This window comes from Ursus arctos, chromosome X (genome assembly GCF_023065955.2).
Source record: "Ursus arctos isolate Adak ecotype North America chromosome X, UrsArc2.0, whole genome shotgun sequence".
NCBI classification, from domain to species: Eukaryota; Metazoa; Chordata; class Mammalia; order Carnivora; family Ursidae; genus Ursus; species Ursus arctos.
In genome coordinates, this window is record NC_079873.1 from 12926445 (window position 1) to 12949750 (window position 23306).

Consider the following 23306-nt stretch of genomic DNA (forward strand, 5'->3'; position numbering starts at 1 on the left):
ATAAATAGGTTGAGGGGCCAACCTGGTTGATCCCCTTGGCTGACCCCTGCTGTATAAGCAAACAAGCCTTCAGTGTATATGGGGGTGGGGGGTGTGTAAGTTACGATAGTTCCAGGTTGACCTTCTCCCCATCTTTGGATTAGGACATGCTCATGTACCCTGGAAAGTCAGTTCCACATACACGTGTACCAGCTTTCTCACAAGAAGGGACGCACGTGGACAGCACACATTCATACTCTCCTACCCGGGTTCTAAAAGAATAAAACCGAATTTATTTTAAAACTTTATTTCTGCAAAGCCAATCAACAAGTGTTGGAGGGAAAAAGTGTAAAAGTTATTCTTGCATATTTGGGAACAGCAAGCACTTAGTTTGAGAAAACAAGGACTTAAAATAGTTGAATCAAAGGCAGTACCCTGCTACTTGTATTTTAAAACAACAGTGATGTTCTTTTCTTAAACAACATTCCTTTCTTCCCTAAAAGCTACAATATGATACAGTACGCAATAGCTCACTTGAAAGTGCTAGAATCAGAAGGTAAAGAACGCCATATGCCATCCCACTTACATCTCCTACTATACAGTGCCTTCTCGGCGCTTGATAAACCAAGCATTCGTGTAGCATTACATTCAATAGAAACATTTCTTGTACTTTGGGTTTTAAGATCCTTGCCCCTCCAGTTCCGATGTTGTGACATCTGACTCTTCATCATTGTAAATATTTTCAGCCTGGAGAGGACAACCAAATAAATGCATAGGTAAAACTCCCCAAGGTTTTTACAAAATTTCCTAAAAACCGCATTTAATTCCGTTCAGATTCTAGGATTCACTGGTCAGCATGTTTCTGTATTGGACATTTTTAGAGTAATTTGCTTAGTTTTCCCCCCAGACTTGAATGAGGAAAACCTAGGGCCAGTGTTCTCATTTGGCAGGGTAGCCCACCTGGATACTGAGCTGCCCAAGCTCTACTACTTTCTATTGTAAAAAGCGTTTCCCAAATGCGTTTCCAGCATCCCTGAGAGGAAGCATTGGCCCTCGAGTTAATGAGAGGGTTAACACCACCTCAGAAACAAGGTACCTAGTATTCAGCATCTGAGAACTCATGGACACTTTGCTCCCGTATAGCCTTCATGCCCATGACCTAGCAGATGCTGGACCTACAGCAGTGACGCCAAGAGCCCAGCTGATGAAGCGTACAACAGTCATGCAAAGCGGAACAGAGGCCGTGTCCCCATCTGTGTGTAGACACAGATTTCTCCTGACCTGACAGGTGCATACTGAACTAAAGACTTGTTAAAATGGAGAAAGGTCTTCAAGATATTACATCAAATTTAGAAAGGCAACAATCTATAACAAAAATTTCAAATGAAGAGTTTGTCCATTCATTTGGGAAAAATAAATACTTTAGCTCACCATTTGCCATATTTGCATGATGTTATCTTCAGACACCGAGCAGATGACCCAAGGCTCATTGGGGTTCCAACTAAAATCTGATATCTTGGCAGTGTGTCCTCCATGAATAAACTGTTAATAAGAATTTTAAAAAGCTTTTGTTTCATATCTTGTTAGAAGTTTTTAGGGCATCAGTCTTGCAACTGAGGTTTAAAGGGAGGGGGTTACAGGCTTAGTAATCTACCCCTTGCTTCTAATTTTGCACATTTCCAAACCCTCAAAAAAGGTGATAGAACAGTACAGTGAATGCCTGGATACCCTTGGCCTATATTCCCTAGATACAAATATGTTCACAGGTGTGTTTTCTTACACAGACATACCTGCTAAACCACCCCTAAGTACTCCACCCCACATCACCCAAAAGTAACGACCTTTTCCTACACAACCACAATGCCATTTCCATACCTATTATATTTAACATTTGGCCTTATTATTAAATATATGTAGTTCGGTACAAATAGTTAAGGCAATAAATTTCCTTAAAGTTCTGTTACAGACTCTCAAAACCGGCTCACCTGAGGAGTCTCCTGGTTCTTCTGTAGCTTCCGCCTGTTCCCCCTTCTCCCTCTTGCTAAAAGGCAGGCACACCTCCCAGCCACCCTCCATTCTTCCAAGGAGCATCACTCAAGGTGTGGATTCAAAAAACCAAACCAACCCCGGGCTCCAAAAGCAAAAGCCCCACGAAGACCATGCAGAGGGTTTTGCTATGAAATGACGAAGGGGGCAGAGACTCCCTCCCTATAAGACACAGCCTCATGGGAAGGCACTTGACAACTTTCCTTACCTCAGAATTAAGAATCAGAAGAAACCGTTCTCACAGGGACAATATGAATACACGGTTTTGGACTGAGATGTCACACTTCCTGACAAAGTCTGATTTGACTCAGGTTGACAATTAGGTTACATACAAGGTAACTATTTTACCTAATAATTTTTTCAGTTTAAAAATGATAGGAGAAAAACAGCTTTTCAGAATCACGTTAAGGGGGACATAAGAAAAAATATGTTAAGACCACAGGCTTGGAATATATAAGGAGTCCTCATATCAAGACACTGTTATACTAAAATTACAGTTAGCATCCAGTTTACCACAAGTTAAGTGTCCCTTGATTTCAGACTCTCCTGTGAAAGGAGCAAAATCCTAGTGGATTTCCTCAAGGACCACAAAATTGTTAAAGAACCATAAAATACAGGGTACCCCAAAATAGCTGGAAACCTTGAAAACATGCCAAGTACAAGAATCAGTCACAAAAGACCACCTTATATTACATTTCTATGAACTATCTAGAATAGGCAAATCTAGAGATACAAAGTAGATCACTGGTTGCCAGGGGCTGTGGAAAGGAGCAGATTGGGAGGTGATAAAGAGTAGAGTTCCTTTTTGACGGGAACGAAATGTTCTAAAACCGACTTGTGGCGACAATTGTACATTTCTGTGAATAAACTAAAAACCATTGAATTATATCCTTTAAATAGGTATATGATATGTGAGTTATATCTCTAAGTTCTTACCAAAGTAAAATAAGTACAAATAGCTGGATGAAAACAGCTGATTGCAAAACTTCAACTTTAAAACTATGAAGCCATGCATCACAAAACAGACTTTTCAGATTAAGTCACTCAATAGAGAATAAACCATTTAGGTGCTGTCATCTGTCTAGGATAGTTTATTGAGAAATGCTCTTCTTTAATTAGCAGTGCACAGAACATGCTGGCACGTCTGCGTGTCATCACACCCGTGTCACTTTCTGGCCATTGCTGTTGGGCATGGTAACACACTGGACAAGGAGTAAGGGGATCTTGGATGTCTGTGCCACATGGGGTCTAGTGAGCATCTCCTGTATGTAGGGCTCTCCTTCAACGGCCGCCTTTACCTTTTTAAAAGTGGTGGGCAAAGCCCAAGTGTACCAAAAATTAGTACTGGCCTAAGAACCAAAAATATGTTACAGAGGAATGAATGACCATCTGCCAAATAATTGGTGGAGACGAATGTGGATTCTGAGCGAGGAAGAACCACTGCTAAGTCTGACCATGCTCAACAGGAAAGGGACCTGAGGCGTGTACTGAAGAGCTCAGACAGAAAGGATGAGGACTGACAGGACAGACACAGCACAAAAACCTTCAAAGGCCCGAGGAGATGCCGAGTGATTCAATTAGGAGCAGGAGGGAGATGGTAGACATTTGGCACCAACAAGATTGAGAATGCTTTCATTTTCTAGGCAGGGAACTTAAGAATCCGGTCACTAAAACATGTCTGTACTGTTAGATAATGTTAAGTATTGCTAACTGAATATCAATACCTAGCCTCCACCCCCCCCCACACAAAAACCCTCAGAAATATTACAAGTGGGAATCAGTAAGAAATTACACTATTTTCCAGGAGCCCAAATTCTTAGTGAAATATTCATAAAAACCTGTGCTCTATTTACTATTTTCAATAAATGTCAAAACCCAGTCAGAATAATCTTCAAGACCTCCAATTTGAAATCATCTCCAAGAGCTAGCATTTGAAGTTCTGACTCATTTTCCAGATTCATGGATCAATGACAAGTAGTCCAATCTGCATATGACATTTCATCTTGCATAAGAAAGCCAATATATACCAGGAGTTCTGGAGGCCCATCTTCTGCGTCTTCTGCTGATTGTTCTTCTCCAATTTTGCTATCAAGAAAGAACACAATGCTGTCATTACTGAAATTCTTGTAGATGGCATGAACATTCACAAAACCAGCATCAGCCGACAAAGGGCATCTGAAAACATACACACTCTAGCAACAACTTATTTCTATACTACTGTCAATGATAACTTCTATATTAATTACTGGTTGGAGGGTGGGATGTTCACTTTCTGGAAATGATAAGAGCTGTTCATAACTGAGGATGCAGCACAGAAATTGATAATAATAAATATTAAATTCATTATTTAAAAAAATAAAATACATTAGTTTTAACTGTGGCTGTTTACTGCACTGGATTTAAATGGTGAAACATAACATACAAGCCAAGGTTTGTAGAATCTGCCAACAGTCCCAACAGTGAAATCACTCTTAAGTTACACACCAAATATCAGCCTTGATAGCCCCAAGGTGGACTTTGCTAGTAATAACTGCTGAAAAGCAACCAAAACACAAAACCTTCCAAGTGATACTTTCTTTTTCTTCCCATTAAACTCAAACCAAACACATGGGACTGCTAGACGGTGATGTATACCCTCCTGTCAGGACCCTTTTAATCCGTGATTTTATCCAATGTAATGTAATTTTAATAGTACGCAGTCATAAAATAATTAAGAAACTTTACAATGCCTACAAATTTATTATTAGCACCATTAGGGACAATTCAGCTGCCAGGGCATCAGACTTTCAAAGCTTGCTGCTTCACTTCATAAACCACTATAGTTTTCAGTTTCTAATTTTACTACTAAAATTGTTTTCAAATAAAATAATGTACGCTCAAATATCCACTTTTAAAGATTGTCTGCATTTCTAAGATTCTATCATGGCCAGAGGAGTTCGTTCTATATGAACACGGAACATCAGATGTTCAGAAGTTTTACAATACAAGCATTTTATTCCAGTGTTTTATGTTCTAGACACTGAAGGGCCGGCCTACGGTCTCTGTGATTACGGTGGCCTTGGTTTTAATAAACTAAAAACTTAAGTCTACTTCAAAGCAATACATATAAGTATTTTAAATAAGTTATTTCTTGGTAATGATTTAAACTTAAGATAATGACATCTTCAAGGGAAGTATATATAACTGAACATCTTTATTAATGGCTCTAAAGGCTCAGACAAAAAAAAGTAAAGGAATCTGAAATTCTTAGAATGGCAACTCTGAAATCAAGGAACTTTTGCAAAATTGGAAGGAACTCTATATAATGAGCCCAAGAACGTGAGCTCTCTTACAGCATGGCCTGTGCTTATCCCATTCCCAGGTGTATCCCCGGCAGTTACATAGCCCACAGCAGCTCACCTCCTCAAAACAAACCAATGAAAGCACAGAAGAGCAAATGATAGAAACACTCTAAGAGTGCAGGTATCATGTGAGCTCCAATGAGACATGAACGGCTAACATCTATACCCCTTTCTATACCAAGTCTTTTCAATACAATCATTTGTATCGTTAAGACATACACACGCCCCCAACTTCATTCCTGAATATCAACAATAAAAACTCTCTTCCATATAAATTTACTTTGCACTCCATTTGCTGATTCACTTCTATTTTACAGAACAAAGACTCTTCAGGAAGGTACTTGAAAGTTGCTTTAACATTTGACCTATTAAACTGGGGTCACCAGTTTACAGCAGACTACTCTCTACTTTATGAACTACATCACCCGTCAGATTAGCATACTTAAGCAGTTTCTTGTCACCGGATTCGGAGTTACCTTAAATCCCACACATTCAGGCGGCGATCAGTACCACTTGAAGCCAGAATAGTTTCGTTATGTGGAGACCAGTGGACCTAGCAACACAGATTTTAAAGTGTGAAGTATCATCTGTTCCTAGGTTTGTGGGTATTATTCTAATCCTTGAGATTTTCCCATCTTCCGTTCTGTATCCTCTCTTTGTCCCATCCTTTCAAGTGCTCTTAAAGGGCCCATCTCCTCAGCCCACTCTCCAGGAAGGTCACGCTCTAATACAGGGGAGCTCGGCTAGGAATCCCCATAAAGTTATTCAGCCCCATAACTATCCTAGAAGCTTTTCAACTTTTCAATGAAATGTATCTTAAACCTATGCAACTGAAACCATCTGAAACCACATACAAGGTATTTTTTTTCCCACTAGAAGGACCCACCACGCTGGATACCTTAACTAAAGAACCCTTGAATTTCACTTTTCATATCGATTCTGTTTTGCAAGACTTTTTCTACTTCTAAAGTCATAATCTCACAGAACTCCAAGTTACTTCCCACTAGTTAACTTATACAGAAGAGGAATTTAAAAAAAAAATACATAGCATGCCTGCTATAAAAGCAGAAAGATTTTAAATTTCCCCCATCAAAAAGTTACTAAAAACCTGACAGAGACACCAGAAAACTGCCACATACCTGGAAAATTTCATCTTTATGAGATTCAAAGGTATGGAGTTTTAACTTTAAATTACGCAGATCCCATAAAGCTACAGTCTGAAGAGAAACAACAAATGAAAAGGGTTCATTTCTGCGCTTTACATAAGAATTTTAGAATATCCAACTGTAGCACAAGACAACTGGATTCATAAACACCAAATACACAAAAACTTAGAAACCTTATCTGCAGAGCCAGTGGCGAGAATGAACTCGCTGTAGGGGTTGAACGACAGGCAGTTGACCTCGGCGGTGTGCGCATCCACCAGGTGGCTTGGCTTGGAAGTGGTATTGGACCTGGTGTCCCATCTAAAATACAAAGGCACAAGGCACACAGCACAAGACGAAGCCACCCAACCCTCCCCAGCTTCTCACACCTGTTTCCAGGTCCACACCACTCCATACCCCCCTTATCTCTGCCATGCTCGCTCCTTCACGAACACCCCAACCACATACAAAGCTGCCAATTCAGATTTCCAACCACTGAGTGACATATTCTAAACCTACAGAAAATAAATTAGAGCTATCATTTCCGGTTTCTTGTTTGTTAGATTCCTGTCTTACTACCACCTATTTCGAGCATACACCAACTACTACATAGAGAATAATGTAACAATTTGATACCTACAACCTAGCCTTGTCAAATTTTACTATTTGGCCACATTTGCCTCAGATAGTAGTTTCTTTATGAAATAAAACACACTATAGGTGGCTGAATGCAGCCCTGTGGCCATGACCTGATATAATCATTCTTAGCCCCCATCTTCAAAGTCACTGTGACCCCGATTTTGACATTTAATACTACCAAAAGCATGTTTCTTCATATTTACTTATCTGTTTTCTTTTTTCAAGTAAAAAATGGTGTTCATTCATACAGCATAGTAACTTTTATACAAAAAAAACCATTACACATGTATGGTTTCTTGTATGTCAATTATATCTCACTAAAGTGTTTAAGGCCAGTATGTAACTTAAAAAAAATATCAAACCATAGGCCACCACAATCACTGATGGTCATTCAGGATACCCATATAGCCAGACCCCACTGAACCCTCCACCTTACATCATAAGTTTCTGATCATCAGCAACAGATCCAAATAAGGACTCATGTAGCAGATGCCAGGCCACATCCTCTACAACAGCTGAGTGGCCAGTGAAGATGGCTTTAGCATCCACAATCTTGCCTTCCTTTGGTCCTGCATTTATATCCCACAGACAGACAGTCTAAAGAAGGAAAAAAACAAACAACCTTCATTAAAAAATTACTTAACTAGGGGCTCCTGGCTGGCTCAGTCAGAAGAGTGTGTGACTCTTGATCCCGGGGTCATTGAGTTCGAGCCCTGTGCTGGGTGTAGATTACTTAAAATAAACAAACTTAAAAGATGATCTAACTATATAAAAGGTAGGAACAAACACAAGAGAGAAGACACATAAACAAAAGTGAAGCTTCTGAAACAGAAGAGTGTGTGCTTGTAGCGTTCATCATCTGAGATGCAGAGGGCAAGAAAACGATACGATAATGGGGACGGGGAAACCAAGCACGATAGCAGGCAAGAGACAATCAGGTTCGAGTTTCTACTGACATACCTTCAGTCAAATATCTACAATGCATCTAGATTACACAACGCAACACTGAGAGCCCAACATTCGATATCTACTGAACAGATATTTGTGTCCTAAAAATTCACACAGGGTTGGGAGACTGGAAATTAAAACTAAAACATGCTTCCTAAACAGCAAAAATCTTTGGATAAGTCTCTCACTTCATAGCAGAAACCACTACAAACATTAGGAAGTGGGATAACCCAGTGAATAACCCAGAAACCCCAACAAGGCTACTCTGAGAGGCCAAAGCTTAGGGCCTGCGGACAGATCCCCACAGCATGCTCCTCAAAACATCAGCAGAATCCAAGCAGAGGCCATGGGCCTTCCCCAGGCCTCAAAGATCACAGATTAGCAGGCTCTGGGACCGGAGTCTTCAAGTGACAACCATCACAAAGTTAAGAGGAAAGTTTTTATGAAAAAACATTGCAAGCTATAAGGCAATGATTGTCATCCAAATGGTTTAAAATAAAAGATAATTCCATTAAAGTATATTTGCTGCAATAATTCCACTGACACTGGTATGGGGTTCATCTCTTAGAAAATCACTTTCTTTCTTTCTTTTTTTTTTTAAAGATTTTATTTATTTATTTGACAGAGAGACAGCCAGCGAGAGAGGGAACACAAGCAGGGGGAGTGGGAGAGGGAGAAGCAGGCTCCTAGTGGAGGAGCCTGATGTGGGGCTCGATCCCAGAACGCCGGGATCACGCCCTGAGCCAAAGGCAGACGCTTAACGACTGCGCCACCCAGGTGCCCCAGAAAATCACTTTCTTATCTGAGTTTCTGTAACAAAGCTATTTCCCAGTAATAGCTATTTACCCAGTAACAAAAAAAATAGTTTTACATAATACACACACCCTTAGTCTTTGCTGATACACACTCAGACGCACAACTGACAAGCACTGAAGAGAAAGGAACATGTAGAGCTGACCTCCCCTGCTCACTTCAGAAGGATCCTGGGAAGATTAGCAAGATGCCTGGCACAGGCAGAGACCTTGAAAAACATCAGCTATTATTATAACTAGCAACTCCCAGCCTGGTGTCTTCAAAATGCACTAGTAATTAAGTTACTGAGCATAACCCATCCTCCCTGTTCCAGGGACTCAACCACACCACACCCACTATGAGGGAAGTGGAGGAAAGCCTCCTTTTGGAGAACTAAGGGATACCCTTGCTTCCCAGACTCTCTTGTGGTGGGGACACAATTTTGGCTCCATCAGTCTGACCACGATTCTGAATTGTGAACATCAATAGGGAAATCTGTTCTCATGACTGCAAATGTGGAGTGGGGGGGTGCACAGTGGACAGTAACAACCACTGGCCTCTCCTCTCTGTTCTAGGCCATTTTCTAGCCAGCACAGCAATTCTGTGAGCTACTCTGCCCAATGCCCTTCTGATAAATTCCTTTTCTGTTTGCATCAGCCAGAGCTGGTTTTGGTTGCTCGCAGCTGAAGATTCTAAACTGGGCCAATTATCTACTTTCAAAATTTTAAAAAAGCATAACAGAAATTGTGACCAGTAGAAATATAAAGGTCTGTGATGTGATGGGCCCTGTTCTAGGCAGGAGGATATACATACTAAGGAAGAAGGTAAAGAACCTGTGGCCAAGTTACAAGAGCTTTCAAAAGCTCCAGAAGTCTATTCTCAGCTCTGGGCTGGAATTACAGCAAACATGTTTTGCTTACAGTATGGAATCCATGAAGGAAGGTATGGAGCTGTAGGTGGCAAGAATGCCACAAACATTGATCTACAATAAATTAACAAGATCACTTTGCATTTGTGTGGTACTTTTGTTAAAATACTTGTATTAAGGATGCCAAGATAACTCAATAGGGAAAGGTTAGTCTTCTCAACAAATGCTGCTAGAAAAAACTAGATAACCACATGTGAAGAATGAACTTGAACCCCTACGTCACACCATATACAAAAATTAACTCAGAACGAATAATAAGAGCTAAAGGTATGCAATTCTTAGAAAAAAACATAGACGTAAAAATCTTTGTGATGTTGGATTATGTAATGGTTTCTTAGATATGATATCAAAAGCACAAGTGACAAAATAAAAAATACATAAACTGGACTCAAAATTCGACTTTTGTGCTTTGGAGGACATCACCAGAAGAGTGAAAAGACAACCCACAGAGTGGGAGAAAATCTTTTGAAATCCTATCTGATAAAGGACTTGTATCCAGAATATAAAAAAGACTCTTACAACTCAATAAAAAAAAAAACCCCAAAATTTAAAAACGGAGAAGGGATTTGAATACATATTTTTCCAAAGAAGATCTATAAATAGCCAATAAGCACATAAAAAGATACTCAACATCATTAGTCAGCATCACCACAAGGAGATACCACTTCACCCCCACCAGGATGGCTATAATAAAAAAGACAGACAACAACAAGTGTTGACGAGGATGTGGAAAAACTGGAAGCCTGGGGTACACATTGCTGGTGGGAACGTGAAGTGGTGCAGCTGCCTTGGAAAAGCTTGGCAGTTTTTCAAAAAGTTAAACATAGAGTTACCATATGACCCAGTATTTCCATTCCTAGGTAATTACCCAAGAGAGATGAAAACCTACATCCACACAAAAACTTAGACAAAAATGTTCATATAGCAACATCATTCAAAATAGCCCCAAAGTGTTTAAAAAAAAAAAAGGAAAAGCAAAAAGCCCCAAGTAGAAAGAACCCGAATGTCCATCAACTGACAAATGAATCAATCCTGGTATATCCATACAATAGATTATTCAGCCATAAAAAGGAGGGACATATTGACCTATGCTTCAACATGGATGAGCCTTGAAAAACTTATGCTAAATGAAAAGAAGTCAGACAGAAAAAAAGCACATATGATTCCATTTATATGAATTATCAAGAGCCAAATCTAGAGAGATCAAAAGTAAATTAGTGGTTCCCAGGAGCTGGGGGATGTGGGGAGTGACTGCTTGACGGGTATGGAGTTTCTTTTTCTGACATTTGATGAAAATGTTTCAGGATTCGATAGTAGTGATGATTGCACAGCTTTGTGAATACACTAAAACCCGATGAATTGTACACGTAAAAAATAAAAAATAAAATGTAATTTGTTTACCAGGTCTCACAAACACTTCATAGTTTCCATTACGGAGATACATTTGTAAATAATGGGACACCTTTTGCCCACCTTCCCTCCATTCTAAGACTGCTTCAGAAGAGCTCTGTGGAATCCTAAGGCTCCAACAGGGCAGTATGATAACCATTGCTCTGAATCCTGTGAAAATGTTATCACAATAATCAGGAGTATTATCTTAGAAAACCTTTCAACTATACAGCCCTCCTTCAGTACACAGCTCTCCACGACAGTCTTTAAGTACATAAGATTAGAAAGAATAAGTCTCTCACATGATCGTCTGATGCACTTAGGAGATGTCCACTCAAATTCGAATTCCAGGAAAGACCATAGCCTTCCTTTTGGTGGCCTCTTAACCTAAGATCAGGATTACATTCTCCACTTGGGTCTAAAAAAGAAAAGAAATACATTAACTACTAAGTGATTTTCTCTTTATCAGAACTAGTAAAAGCAATCCTCAATCCTCACTCCTCACTCCTCACTGAATGGGCCATAACATTCATTATAATGTTTGAAGAACCATCAAACACCAGCAACGACTTAGGACTTGGTCTGACCCACAACCACCCTGAAAAGCTGTTCTCTGTGCTTCGTTTCAAACACTTAATGCAAACCAAGCCTCAAGACCATAAAGTGACTAGTTTCTTTGCAAAAACTAGTACTAACTCCAATACAGAATACTAAAAACTATAGGTATCCCCTCAAATTTGAGTAGTGGCAAACCACCCCACCCCTGAATCAATTTTTTTCAAACAGGTTTGTGAGGAAAGAGTTAACACAGGTCTGGTTGCTCAGCCCTTGCATGTCTCCAGGGTAGCTCGCAACCATGACTGACCCTTAGCCAACCCCTAGGAATGTGACCCTCACAAAATTCTTCATGTCACCGACTGATGAAGTAGTGTGTGCCCAGAGCAGTGAGGCATGCTGTAGAAAGCTCGTCAGGACTTGCAGGACTGTTTAGCAAGATTCACGATGTATCTGGCTTCACTGTTGGGGTCCTGAACTGCCTTTACCATGGCTGGTCATTGAACAGGATGTTCCTATGTGACCAGACCTCTATAAAAACACCAGATCCTGAGATTCAAACAGCTTCTCTAAGCAGAGACACTGATCACATGCCCCTTTGGTCTGCTGCTAGAGAAAAAGCATGTTCTACGTGGCCGTGGTGGGGGAAGGACTCAGAAGCCTATGCCTGACCTCTCTGGACTCTGCCTGATATGTATCTTTTCCTCCTGCTTTTGCTCTGTATCCTCTGCTGTAACAAACCCTAGCCAGCAGTATAACCTGCTGGGACGTCCTTCTGTGACATCAACTGAATTTTCAGGGTGGTGATGGGACCCCTGAAACAATTTTTAAACCTTTAAAAATCATAGATTATAGTAGCTTGAATTCCCTCAAAGTAATTATTTCAAATCAAGAAAAATGTTCAAGCAATGGCCTGATTTCATTACTACATACCTGGTTTAGCAGGGTGCTTTGTATAGTCAAAAACCAGCACATCAGAAGATGGTGTTTTCGTAGCAATGATGTGAGGATTCTGCGGCATGTAACGAGCACGGTTTACTTCTCCTTCATGGTTAATTTTAATTTCACATTCAATTTTTCCTGTTACAGAACCAAAGCCACCAAATTCTAATGTGAGAAGAAAGAAATAAACACATACACTTACGATTAAAATTCACAAGTCATTTAGTTTAATCCACCCAACAGATTTTAACCTGACATAGTACAACACAAATTAACTAAAGAACACAAAAATATGGGTTCACTTGCCACTTGAAATTAATTTATTCTCAAATCTCATTTGAATTGGAAAATGTTGATAGCTATTTTATGCGTTAATTGTTTCACCTTGGATTTAGAATAATTAAAAACTGGCCTCTTTCAGTTGTGAAGTGGATGTAATTATCCCCTAAAATCAGAAATCCATGCTAACTAACCCCCACCCAACCCTAAGACACAGACATATTGGCTCCGTCAGCATACCGGATTCAACTGCTAGTGGAGTGCCACAGCTAAAAGGAGGGGGCTCACGTCTCTATCTGCTGTGTGAATAAGACTACAGTGTTGAATAGTTATTAAAAAGGCCTTGGAAAAGTAACAAAGCCACATAAAAAGTATAAGGAACTTCTGAGAAGCAGAAAGATAATAGCAGAAAGAATACAAGTAGAGAACATCTAAGCAGATAACGCCAAAAAGAACATTTTCTTTTTTGTGTTTATAGATTAAGAACTCAAATAGTTGCTGCCGCTTAAAAAGTTCGGAGGTTTCACATTGTAACTGTGTTATTTCTTCCTGACCTATATTGCTGCTTCTCTGCACATTCCTTTTTTGTTCCCCCTGTGTCTCAGGTTAGGGAACACTAACTCAAATGCCTAACAGAGCCAGGCAGGTAACAAGTAAAACAGCCTGGCTGGGTCCTGGAGAAAACCAACTGAAAGCAGCAAACCATTTCTCAGTTTCAGCCAGCTCTTGCTATGTGGGAACGCTTAATGAACACTGGCTCCCATGGTTTAACATCGGCATTCAGCCATTCTTCTCTGTGGCAAACACAGCTTACTATTCTGTGTGGCTGAAAATCATAGACCATTCCATACAGCTACTCCCACACAACCATATACAATCACCTCTTTCCCTCTCAGCACGTTCCCTTTCCATCATGTCAATGGGAGAAATGTAGTCCAATCTTTCTGAGATTGCCACCCATCCTGAGACTCTGCTCCAAACCCGCCCTGACCTTGCTTTTCAACCCACCCCCCACCCCAAAGGGCTCTAACATTTCTAATATAAAGACACTCAAGTTCCCTAATTCCTTTACTTAAGACAAACTGAATAGCTCTCCTCTTTAAAAAAAAAAAAAAATGATTTCCAGGTAAGATTTACTTTCAACACAGGGCCTTGTTTTCTCAAATTCAAAAGTTTGAAAATAAAAACCACTATTTTAATGATAACAGTATCCATTAAAAAAATACCGTAACTGAAAATAAAAAAAAGGTGTTAACCATGAATTATTTCAGTCACTTATTGGAATGTAATACACTGAACAAGTGACTTCAGTAACTTAATACATCCATAAATTACACAGAGACTAATTCTTAAGCCAAAAGCCCAATAAATACATACTTTAGGATTAAAAGCCACTAAAAATTTCTGATTATAATATTTACAGAAATAATGCATAAAGTTGTAAGGAAAAGGACTGTGAATTGTGGCAGTGGCAAAAGGATTAAATCATTTTGGAAAATAGTTTTATACTATTTTAAGCTGACAATGAATACACCATACGACTCAGCAATTCCACTCCACTAGATAAATTTTCCCACATGTGTACAAGGAGACACGGCAAGGATGTTCACTGAAGCACTGTTTATAAGAGCAAAATACCAAATAGATGCAATCCAACCACACCCTGGTAGACGAATGAATAAAGTAAGGTTTAATCACGATGGAACACTACACAGCAGTTAAAAGGAGACAGACATCTACATGGTACATGCACATACAAAAAACAGTACCCAAAGTAAAAAGCTGAAAAAAAAAAAAACCCTCTCTATATATTTACTACTGTATGAGTAATAAAAATACAGTAAAAAATGGCACACTAATTTCAGGACAGTGAAATTTTCTTCAAAGGAAGGCAAGTTAGGAAAGGGGTATGGGGTGGCAGGACTTTAGCTATAAAGTAATGTTTTATTTTCAATTAGAAAAAAATTAAAAGCAAATTCCTTAAAATGTCAAGATTAAACGTTTTAGGGCTATGCAGACAGCATTAACCCAACAGGTCTGGCTGCTTAGCCCTCACAGCTCTGTGGGACACTGAGACCATGAATGACCCTTGGCCAAGTCCTGGGAACATGGACCTCAGAATGTTCTTAACGTCACTGATAGATTGATGATTTTGTGGTGTACACCTGGAGCAATGGACCATGCTGTACCAGTTTGTCAGGGCTGCTTTGCACAAATACCAAGATTGACGACATGCACCTGGTTTCATTACTGGGGTCCTGAGTTTCAGTTGTCTTAACTGGCTGCCAGCAGGATGTGCCTGTGAAAACCACCCCCCACAAAAACCTCAGATCCTGACACTCAAATGGGTTTCCCTGGGCAGAAGAGAGCCATTCGGCACATGTCCCTGTTGTTTGCTGCCAGAGAGAAAGCACATCGTGTGCGGCCCTGGAAGAGACTTACTTGTGCCAGACCTCCCTAGACTCCCTGATGTGTATCTTTTCCTTGCTGCTTTTGTTCTGTATTCTTTACTGTAACAAACTTCAGCCATGAGTATAATTTGCTATCGGGTCTTGTGAGTCCCTCTAGCACAATGACCAACCTTGGGTGATGGTGGAAAGACCACATCAGGGGAGTGTATGTTTGACAGGGGAAAAAAGGAAGTCAATAGCTTCCATTAAAAAGCCACTATTAACTGCTTGGTACATACGCCTCCTGACTTTTTCCTATGCACACCCCAGACATATTATTACTTTTTACCAAAATTATTACTTTTTACTATAATCACACAAAGGAGTTACTCAATTTATTTTGGACATCTTTCCATACTGGGGCATACAGATTTGCCTCATTGTGAGTCTGTAAAATTTCAGATTTATCACATTCTTTGGAATTGCTGCACAGTATTTCAAACATTCCATAATGTGTTCAACCAATTTCCTACGAACTAACATCTGGGCTGCGAGGCTGATCTTAATTTTTCAATCCTGCAAATAACGCTATTGTGAAATCCTTGTGCACATGTGAGCAAATAGTTCCATAAGATAAACTCCTAAAAGTTAAACTGCTGGGCCAAAGATAGTAATAGAAAACAGTAATAACATATTAGAAAAAAAGGCACACGCCCTTAAACACCAATACTGGAATATATGGTATACCTACCACCCTTCTCACTGTCACAGTGGGAAGCATCAAACTGTGCATCATCGTTCGGAATATGGACTCGAGCGACCACGAGATGATTCTGCTCATCAGATGTGTGAGTCCCCAGCACTAGCCAATGAAGGGCATAATCCTTTCCTTCCGGTCTGTTTAGGAAAGAAAATAAGTCACACTAACCCTACAACAAATCAGTTGCTAACAAATTCAGTCCATCACCAATCTCCATGCTCATAATCACTGATTTCTCATCTAAAAAATATCTTCCATTTTAATAAACTAGACATTTCTAATTTTCCAGTAACAGGCAACAAGATAGAATGGAAAGTTTAAGCCTTGAGCCAGAAAAACTGGGTTCAAATCCTGGCTCAAACTAAAACTATATGCAATTCCTTAAATCACAACTTCCTGGGGTCCCAGTTTCTTCACCTGAAAAACAGGTTATGAATGAATGGCATGAAAACTCTTCATTAATGTTCATGGTGCTTAAAGTTTACGAAATGGGGAGTCTCAATTTTATGGGGGGAGCGGTGTCTTTCTTACCTTGTTCTATGGAACTCATTTTAAGGCTAAAGAACCTACTGATGCTTCTTGGCACCCTAGTCCAAACAGTGATTTTTACATCCGTATCTATTAACGATGTTTTCCCATTTATATTACCTAGAATAGCAATTTTCACCTGTGCTCCGTGGTCCCACCTCAGTGAGGAGGGCCAAGACATAAGGCTCTAGGCCCCAACACCAGACAAGTTAGGCTATTTATCTGTTTCTAAAGCTCAGTTATTTAAGCCTCTGCCTTTGGCTCAGGTCATGATCCCAGTGTCCTGGGATCAAGGCCCACATATGGCTCCTCGCTCAGTGGGAGCCTGCTTCTCCCTCTGCCTGAGCACACACTCACACTCTGTCAAATAAATAAATAAAATATTAAAAAAATAAAGTTCAGTTGTACAAAGGATTCACTGGATTTTTAAAAAGGCTTGAGGGTTGCTTCTACAAATGTAATTTTCTAATAACTTAAAAAAATAGGGGTGCCTGGGTGGCTCAATTAGTTAAGCGTCTGCCTTCGGTTCAGGTCATGATACCAGGGTCCTGGCATCAAGAGCCGCCTCAGGCTCCCTGTTCTGCAGGGAGTCTGCTTCTCCCTCTCCCCGCTGCTCCTTCTGCTTATGCTCTCTCTCTGCCAAATGAATAAATAAAAAATCTTTAAAAAAAATAAAAGATGAAATTTTACCAAGATTTGGCTTAATGTAAAAAAGAACAATAAATACATATACAACTCCAAGAACAGAATAAGGCAGCCATGGCTAAGCAACGGCAGCTTGTTTGAAAAAAGACATGAGTCTTAGTCAATGTATGTCCAGTGGCCAAAAATAGGATATGGCTATCTAAACAGTTAATTCCATCTTAGATGAACTTATATGGGGAGGGAAGAGGCAATGCATGGGAGCACTCACCCACTTATTTTTTTTTCACCCACTTATTTTTAAATGAGAAAAAAACATACTTAGAAAATTAGGCTCTAAGCAATGTAGTTTAGGAGGATTAGGACAAAACGAAATCTTTGTAGCTCAAAATGAAAGGGAACTTAAACACATCTCATTAGAACCATTTGAAAAGAAATAGGAACGCTTGAGAGAAAAAAGGCACCACAGAGCAATATTAAGGCTAACATAAAAGGAAGGAAGTGACTAATTTTTAGGGAGTTAAACAGAAAAAACAGGACCTTTCTAAGGAGCACAGTCCCAACATGGACTGGTGGATCCGAAAACTTCGACTCTAAAATTAAATTCACGTATCCCCTGACACAATAATGATTTTTTTTTTTACTGGAAATCCTTTCATCTCCATCATTAAAATACAAACCTATTTTCCTGAACCAATCAATATTACAATGTTTTCCTCCAATACTGAATGCACCTAAAGCTGCAGAAGCACTCATGTTAAAAGACCTTGTCCATTTTCAGTGCCAGCATTCTTTGACCACTTGGACTCCACTGCTAAGAAATTCACCTAACAATCAGATTATCACAAGGTTATTCTCAGTAGCATTGTCTTAGTGGCAAAAGACTGATAACAACCTAAATATCCATCAATAAAGAACTGGTAACATAAATTATATTCATAAATGGAATTCTATGGAGCCCTTAAAAAGAAAGAGCACATCTAAGCATGCTGACAGAAGTCTCCAATATAAACTACCAACTACAAAGTCAAGTGAATAGCTTGATAACATAAAAAAAGATGGAGGGGAGGGTGCCTGGGTGGCTCAGCTGGTTAAGCGACTCTTGGTTTTGACTAGGTCATGATCTCAATGGGTCCTGGGATGGAGCCCCATGTCAGGCCCAGGGAGTCTGCTTAACTTTCTCTCTCCCCTTCTCCCTTTGCCCCTCCCCCTGCTCACGTGCACGTGTGCGCCCGTGCTCTCTCTCTCTCTTAAAAAAAAAAGATGGAGGCTAGATATGTGTAAGTACTTATTTCTGGAACGATGGGTAAAAAAAAAAATGCCAACAATGACTGTCTCTGCTCTGGGTAATAAAATCAGAAGAATAAGGGACATGGAAGGGGAACTTATATTTTACTCCATCCACTTTGTACCACTTGAATTTGAATGATTACAAACATTTTTTAGTAGAGAGTTAGTCTCAATACGTTAATAACAAATTATTTAATAAAAGATATGGAATAATGAAATTACTTCTTAGAAATACCTAAATAAAAATTTTTACAAGGCAAATCCACTATGTGGACAATTATCTAACTCAGTTTAAGGACAAGAGTTCAGAAAGTGCAAGTAATCATTAGGAAGTATGTTGTATGTAGTATGTAGGTAGAAGGCAGGCCTTATGAGGTTGACTAGGATCTAGTTCCTCAAAAACTCAGGGAATAAGAGTAGCCAACATTTCCAGTGTTCCATATAGCAACAAAACACAATCACAGTCCCTTCATACTCCAAACAGAATCCTGCAAAAGCACCACACAGCCATCCTCAACGTCCAAGAATGCAGGCTGGCTGGCATTTTCTTGCATTCCCAGAGCAACTGCACATCCCACAACCAGATCCCACTTCTTTGTATGCAAAGAACACCATGGATACATAATTTGAAGTATTTTCTGCTAAGTTCTTAAGTGTTAATATAAAAGCAGTATGTGGGGGGAGGCTGGCTGGCTCAGTAGGTGGAGCATGCAACTCTTGGATCTCAGGGTTAAGTTTGAGCCCCACGTTGGGTGTACAGATTATTTAAAAATAAAAATCTTTAAAAAAAAAAAAGCAGTATCTGGGCTAAGAAGATACAGATCTATCATCTTTAAAATTGTTACACAAAACATATTATAGGTAACATTTTCAAAAGACTTGAATAAGCAGTTTTCATTGGAATCCAAATGGAGAAAGTTATTACACTCTAATAAATTATTTCTGAATACAAAGGGGTAGGAAAATTACCATCAGTCACCACTTACTGCGTACTTACTCCATGCCAGCACTTTAACAGTGCATGATCTTATTTAATTCCCTCAAAAGTAGGCAGTCAGAACCGCAAGCACCTCAATTTACAGATCAGACAGCTTGGGGATAGAGACTGACCAATGTGCCCGAATTTAGCTATTAAGAAGCAGGGGGCAGGATTCAAACTCTGGTTTCTAACCTTAGAGTCCCACACAATCCCGCTGTTTTCTACTGTTAAGGTAGGTCAGAAAGATCCAAAAGAATGCAAATTAAGCTCTTAAAGCTTTTAATTTACTTAACAGGAATGGACAAAGAGTCAAAAGTACATGGTGCTCTAAATGAGAACCTGAATACCCTTAAGTATTTGATGGTCAAAATTGTTACATCAGTGCTTAGAAGCCTCCATTATTCATTTCTTGAGTACTCTTTCCACATCCGTATATCTACACGGATTTTTGGGAACCCCAATGGAACCCTACCTGTATGGAAGACAATGTTTGCATATGGAGAATCTGGCCATTAAAGGAGTAACCCTATATAAAATTAACTATTTCTTATTGTCATAACTTGTCTCAAAATCCCCTTCCTAGATTAGTTTTGTTAATCTTCATTAAATTATATGCTCACAATACCTAAATTTAATAGTTTTAAACTACATGGCCAAGTTCCTACTAGAAAAAATGCCAGCGCAGGAGAAAGGTGGTCTAATACAGGGCTTGCCTCAACTCTGGGATACTCAGTTTGGGTTCAAAATCCCATTCTACCACTTACAGGCTGTGTGATCTTGGGAATTTTACTTAACATCTCCATTCCAGTTTCCACAACAGTAACATAAGGATAATAAAAAGTCATCACCGTACAGTTCTGAGTATTAAACAATGGGACACAAAACTGTTCAGATGTGCCAGGCCCTATTTTAAGTGTTCAATAACGCCAGCAATTATTACCAGGGAAATTTTAGAAATGGCTGAAAAGAACACTCTTATGAGGACCAACAACAACCTCAAAGTGTATTCCACAGTAGCTAATAACATCTTTTCTTTGGTGAACTGTTGCTAAATTCTTTTCCCCTTTGTCAATTAAAACCTACTCATATTGGGGTAGCTGAGTACATGGATGTGCTCACTTCTAAAACTCCATCAAAGCCATATGCTTATGATTTGTGCACTCTTCCATACATACCCTATTTTTCAATAAAGTTTTAAAGAAATCCATTAGTCTGCCCCCCCAAAATGGCGCTCTATATTTAAGCCCAGGAAATGTCGAATATGTTAGGTGCTTCCCACAAATATCATTAATCGCACTTTATCCCCACACTTACATATCAGAAACCATCCCATAAATCACTTGAGTTTTGAAAATATAAATCACCTGCCACCTCATCCAAGGGCTAAACTGATTACACGCTCATGTTCTATATGTGAAATGCCGAAACTAGGAAATTCAGGACAACAGTTAAATCTACGCAAAGTAAAAGTTGCCAGAAACCCTTACTTAGTCACTTCAGGAAGCCACTGAACGGTAAGACTCGGCCACTGAAGAGCATGGGTCATAACCAGGTCATATAGAAACGGTGTATTCTTCTTCCAGATTTTATATTCTTCATTGATGACACGCTCCTCCACAGTATCTTCAAACACTGAAATTTGGAGAAAGCCCATACAATTAAGTGGCTGAGAGAAATCGAAGACAGAATCTGTACACAGATACTGGAGGTCACCTCGAGATGGCCACACCTAATCCACTCAGCTTTACCTCTAATTTGGACATGAACTAACTGCTCTTCCAGAACGTGGAGAGAATATTAACACCAGGAAGCTTATTTTTGCACTTAGAAATCAATACCGCTTGCGTATACAGAATTGGGTAATTATACAGACAGCGATTTTGTTTCGCCAGTTACAGCTGTTCGCACCTGTTCTAAGATGACGACCCGTATGTACAGGGGCTCCACGACCCACCCGGGGAGACGAATCCACGTGTAACAGAAACCCCTCGGCCCGCTCCCTCCATCCCCCACCAGGAGAGGCCTCCGCTCCCACGAAGCCCGCGTCAGCAGCCATAGGCCGGCGTGTTGCGGAATCCCCCGGACAAGGGCCGCGACCCCGAAGAGGTCGACGCGCGCGCGTGGAAGAAACAGCCGTGTCCGCTTTCCGGTGGCGGAGGCCGCCTCCGCCCGAGAGCCAAGGGCGGCGAAGGGAGCGCCGCCGCCGGAGGGGGGGAGGGGGAGTGGGGGGGGCGGGGGGGGAAGGGGGCCCAACCCGCGGCCCCGCGCCCGGCTCCGGAAGTGCTCGGAGCCCTCGGCGCCGCGGTCCGTCCCGCGTAGGCCCCTCGAGGCGCGCGCCTAGCCTCGCGCCCGGCCCCGCCCCCTGCTCCTCACGCCAATTCGCGCCTTTCGCCGGCGCGTGCCGCGGCCTCGCGCGCCCGCCGCCCCCCGCGGTCCCGGCGCGCGCCGCCCCGCAGGGCCTCTTACTCTCTTTACTCGCCATCTTGCGTCGGGTCGTTCGCCCCTCGCCGCCGCCTCGGACTCCCCTCGCTAGCCAACGGCAGCCCAACCGCAGGCGTTCCTGCCTCGCCCAGGCGCGTCACACTCTTCTAGCTCTCGAAGCGTGAGCTCCGTCTTACAGCCTGCGTGCTCCCCAAACGCTGCGTCCTTCTCTCCTGCCTCCTCCCCGCTCGCGGGTACCGAGGTCTGAGGCGCTCTTCTCTCTCTCTCCAAACTTGGAACGAGACTTTTCAACCCGCGCCTCCCAGCCCGCCCAGGCAGCTGAGCGCAGGCGCATCCGCCCTGGGAAAAGTGAGAGGCGGCGGAGAGGCGGGCCTGGGAGCCAACGGCTCGGTCGTTTCAACCAATGAGGTGCGGCAGGCAGTTTTCACGCGGCGTTTGGAGGCGGGCTTCTGGGGATGGGCGGGGCGTTCCGCGGCAGGAAGTTGGCGAGGCGCAGGCGCGAGGACTCGCCTAGCGCTCCCAGGGCCGAGCGCGGGGGCGGATGGGGGCGCGCGGGGGTGGGGCGGATGGGGGCGCGGCGTGCGGGCGGCGCGGGGGCCGCGAGCCCCGGGGCCGCGGGGCGTGGCTGCTTGCAGCGGCCCTAGCGGTGGGGTAGGAGGGGGGCAGGGAGACTGCAGCCGCTTAGCCAAGCAAAATCTCAGAGCGAGGGAGGAAAATGGTTTCTAGTCTCGAGAGATTACTGTGCTCTCAAAGTCTCCCCGATAATCCCAGGCATGCAATTCTGTGCACCCTGAAAGGTTTCTCTCCAGCCGACTGGCTTTTCCTGGGGCCCGGTGGAGCTGACGTGGGATTCGTTGGAGGCGAAGGGAACCTTTTACAGAGGCCTCGGGCGTTTTTTGACCGCTGAAGCCGCGGGCCTCCCTGTTAGGCTAAACCTGCGGCCTGTACAGGCACGGGCCGCCGCCGACTCAAAACTGACTTGAATTACATTTTCGTTTGTTCGCACATTTGGCTCCTTAAAATGATTTGCGGCCTCCCGAACTGCAGAGAATTTTGTCCCTACCCCAGCGTTCTTGTCTCCGTCCCAGCCCCGGACCCTGCTGAGTCATTCTTGTCACCTGCAGGGGTCCTAGGGCCACCCCACTGAACGATGGCGAAGCTGGGAAGAGCTGCCCTAAGCTGACCCGGGATGACTTGCTTGAGCCTACCTTGGAACTTGGTAGCCCCTTGAGGAGTGGGTGGGGGTGAGGAGAAAGTAGGCTGCTAGGCCAGGAGGACCAGAGGGTACAGGC

At 41.8% G+C, this 23306-nt stretch overlaps 1 protein-coding gene across 2 annotated transcripts; it reads right to left on the reverse strand.

Annotated features, from left to right (window-relative positions):
- Positions 1 to 270: 270 nt before the first annotated feature.
- Positions 271 to 22412, reverse strand: RBBP7 (RB binding protein 7, chromatin remodeling factor). 2 transcript variants are annotated; one of them, XM_026480264.3, is made up of 12 exons: positions 22039 to 22412; positions 21060 to 21204; positions 16125 to 16270; positions 12696 to 12869; positions 11510 to 11625; positions 7587 to 7747; positions 6706 to 6832; positions 6506 to 6583; positions 5843 to 5919; positions 4053 to 4110; positions 1411 to 1521; positions 271 to 726 (listed from the first exon to the last, which is right to left on the reverse strand). In XM_026480264.3, the coding sequence occupies exons 1-12, from the start codon at positions 22052 to 22054 to the stop codon at positions 658 to 660; spliced, it is 1278 nt and encodes a 425-aa protein (XP_026336049.1). In that variant the 5' UTR covers positions 22055 to 22412; the 3' UTR covers positions 271 to 657. The 2 variants fall into 2 exon arrangements, with proteins under 2 accessions (XP_026336049.1, XP_026336050.1); XM_026480265.4 differs by having other exon boundaries at positions 12696 to 12842; positions 22039 to 22359.
- Positions 22413 to 23306: the final 894 nt, after the last annotated feature.

Excerpts from the sequence above, each read along its gene's own strand:
- RBBP7 (XM_026480264.3), bottom strand. Across the intron at positions 16,271-21,059 it reads TGGCTTCCTGAAGTGACTAA|ACCGGAAGGAAAGGATTATG; the intron begins GTAAGGGTTTCT and ends TTTCCTAAACAG. Across the intron at positions 6,833-7,586 it reads GATGATCAGAAACTTATGAT|ATGGGACACCAGGTCCAATA; the intron begins GTAAGGTGGAGG and ends TTTGTATTTTAG.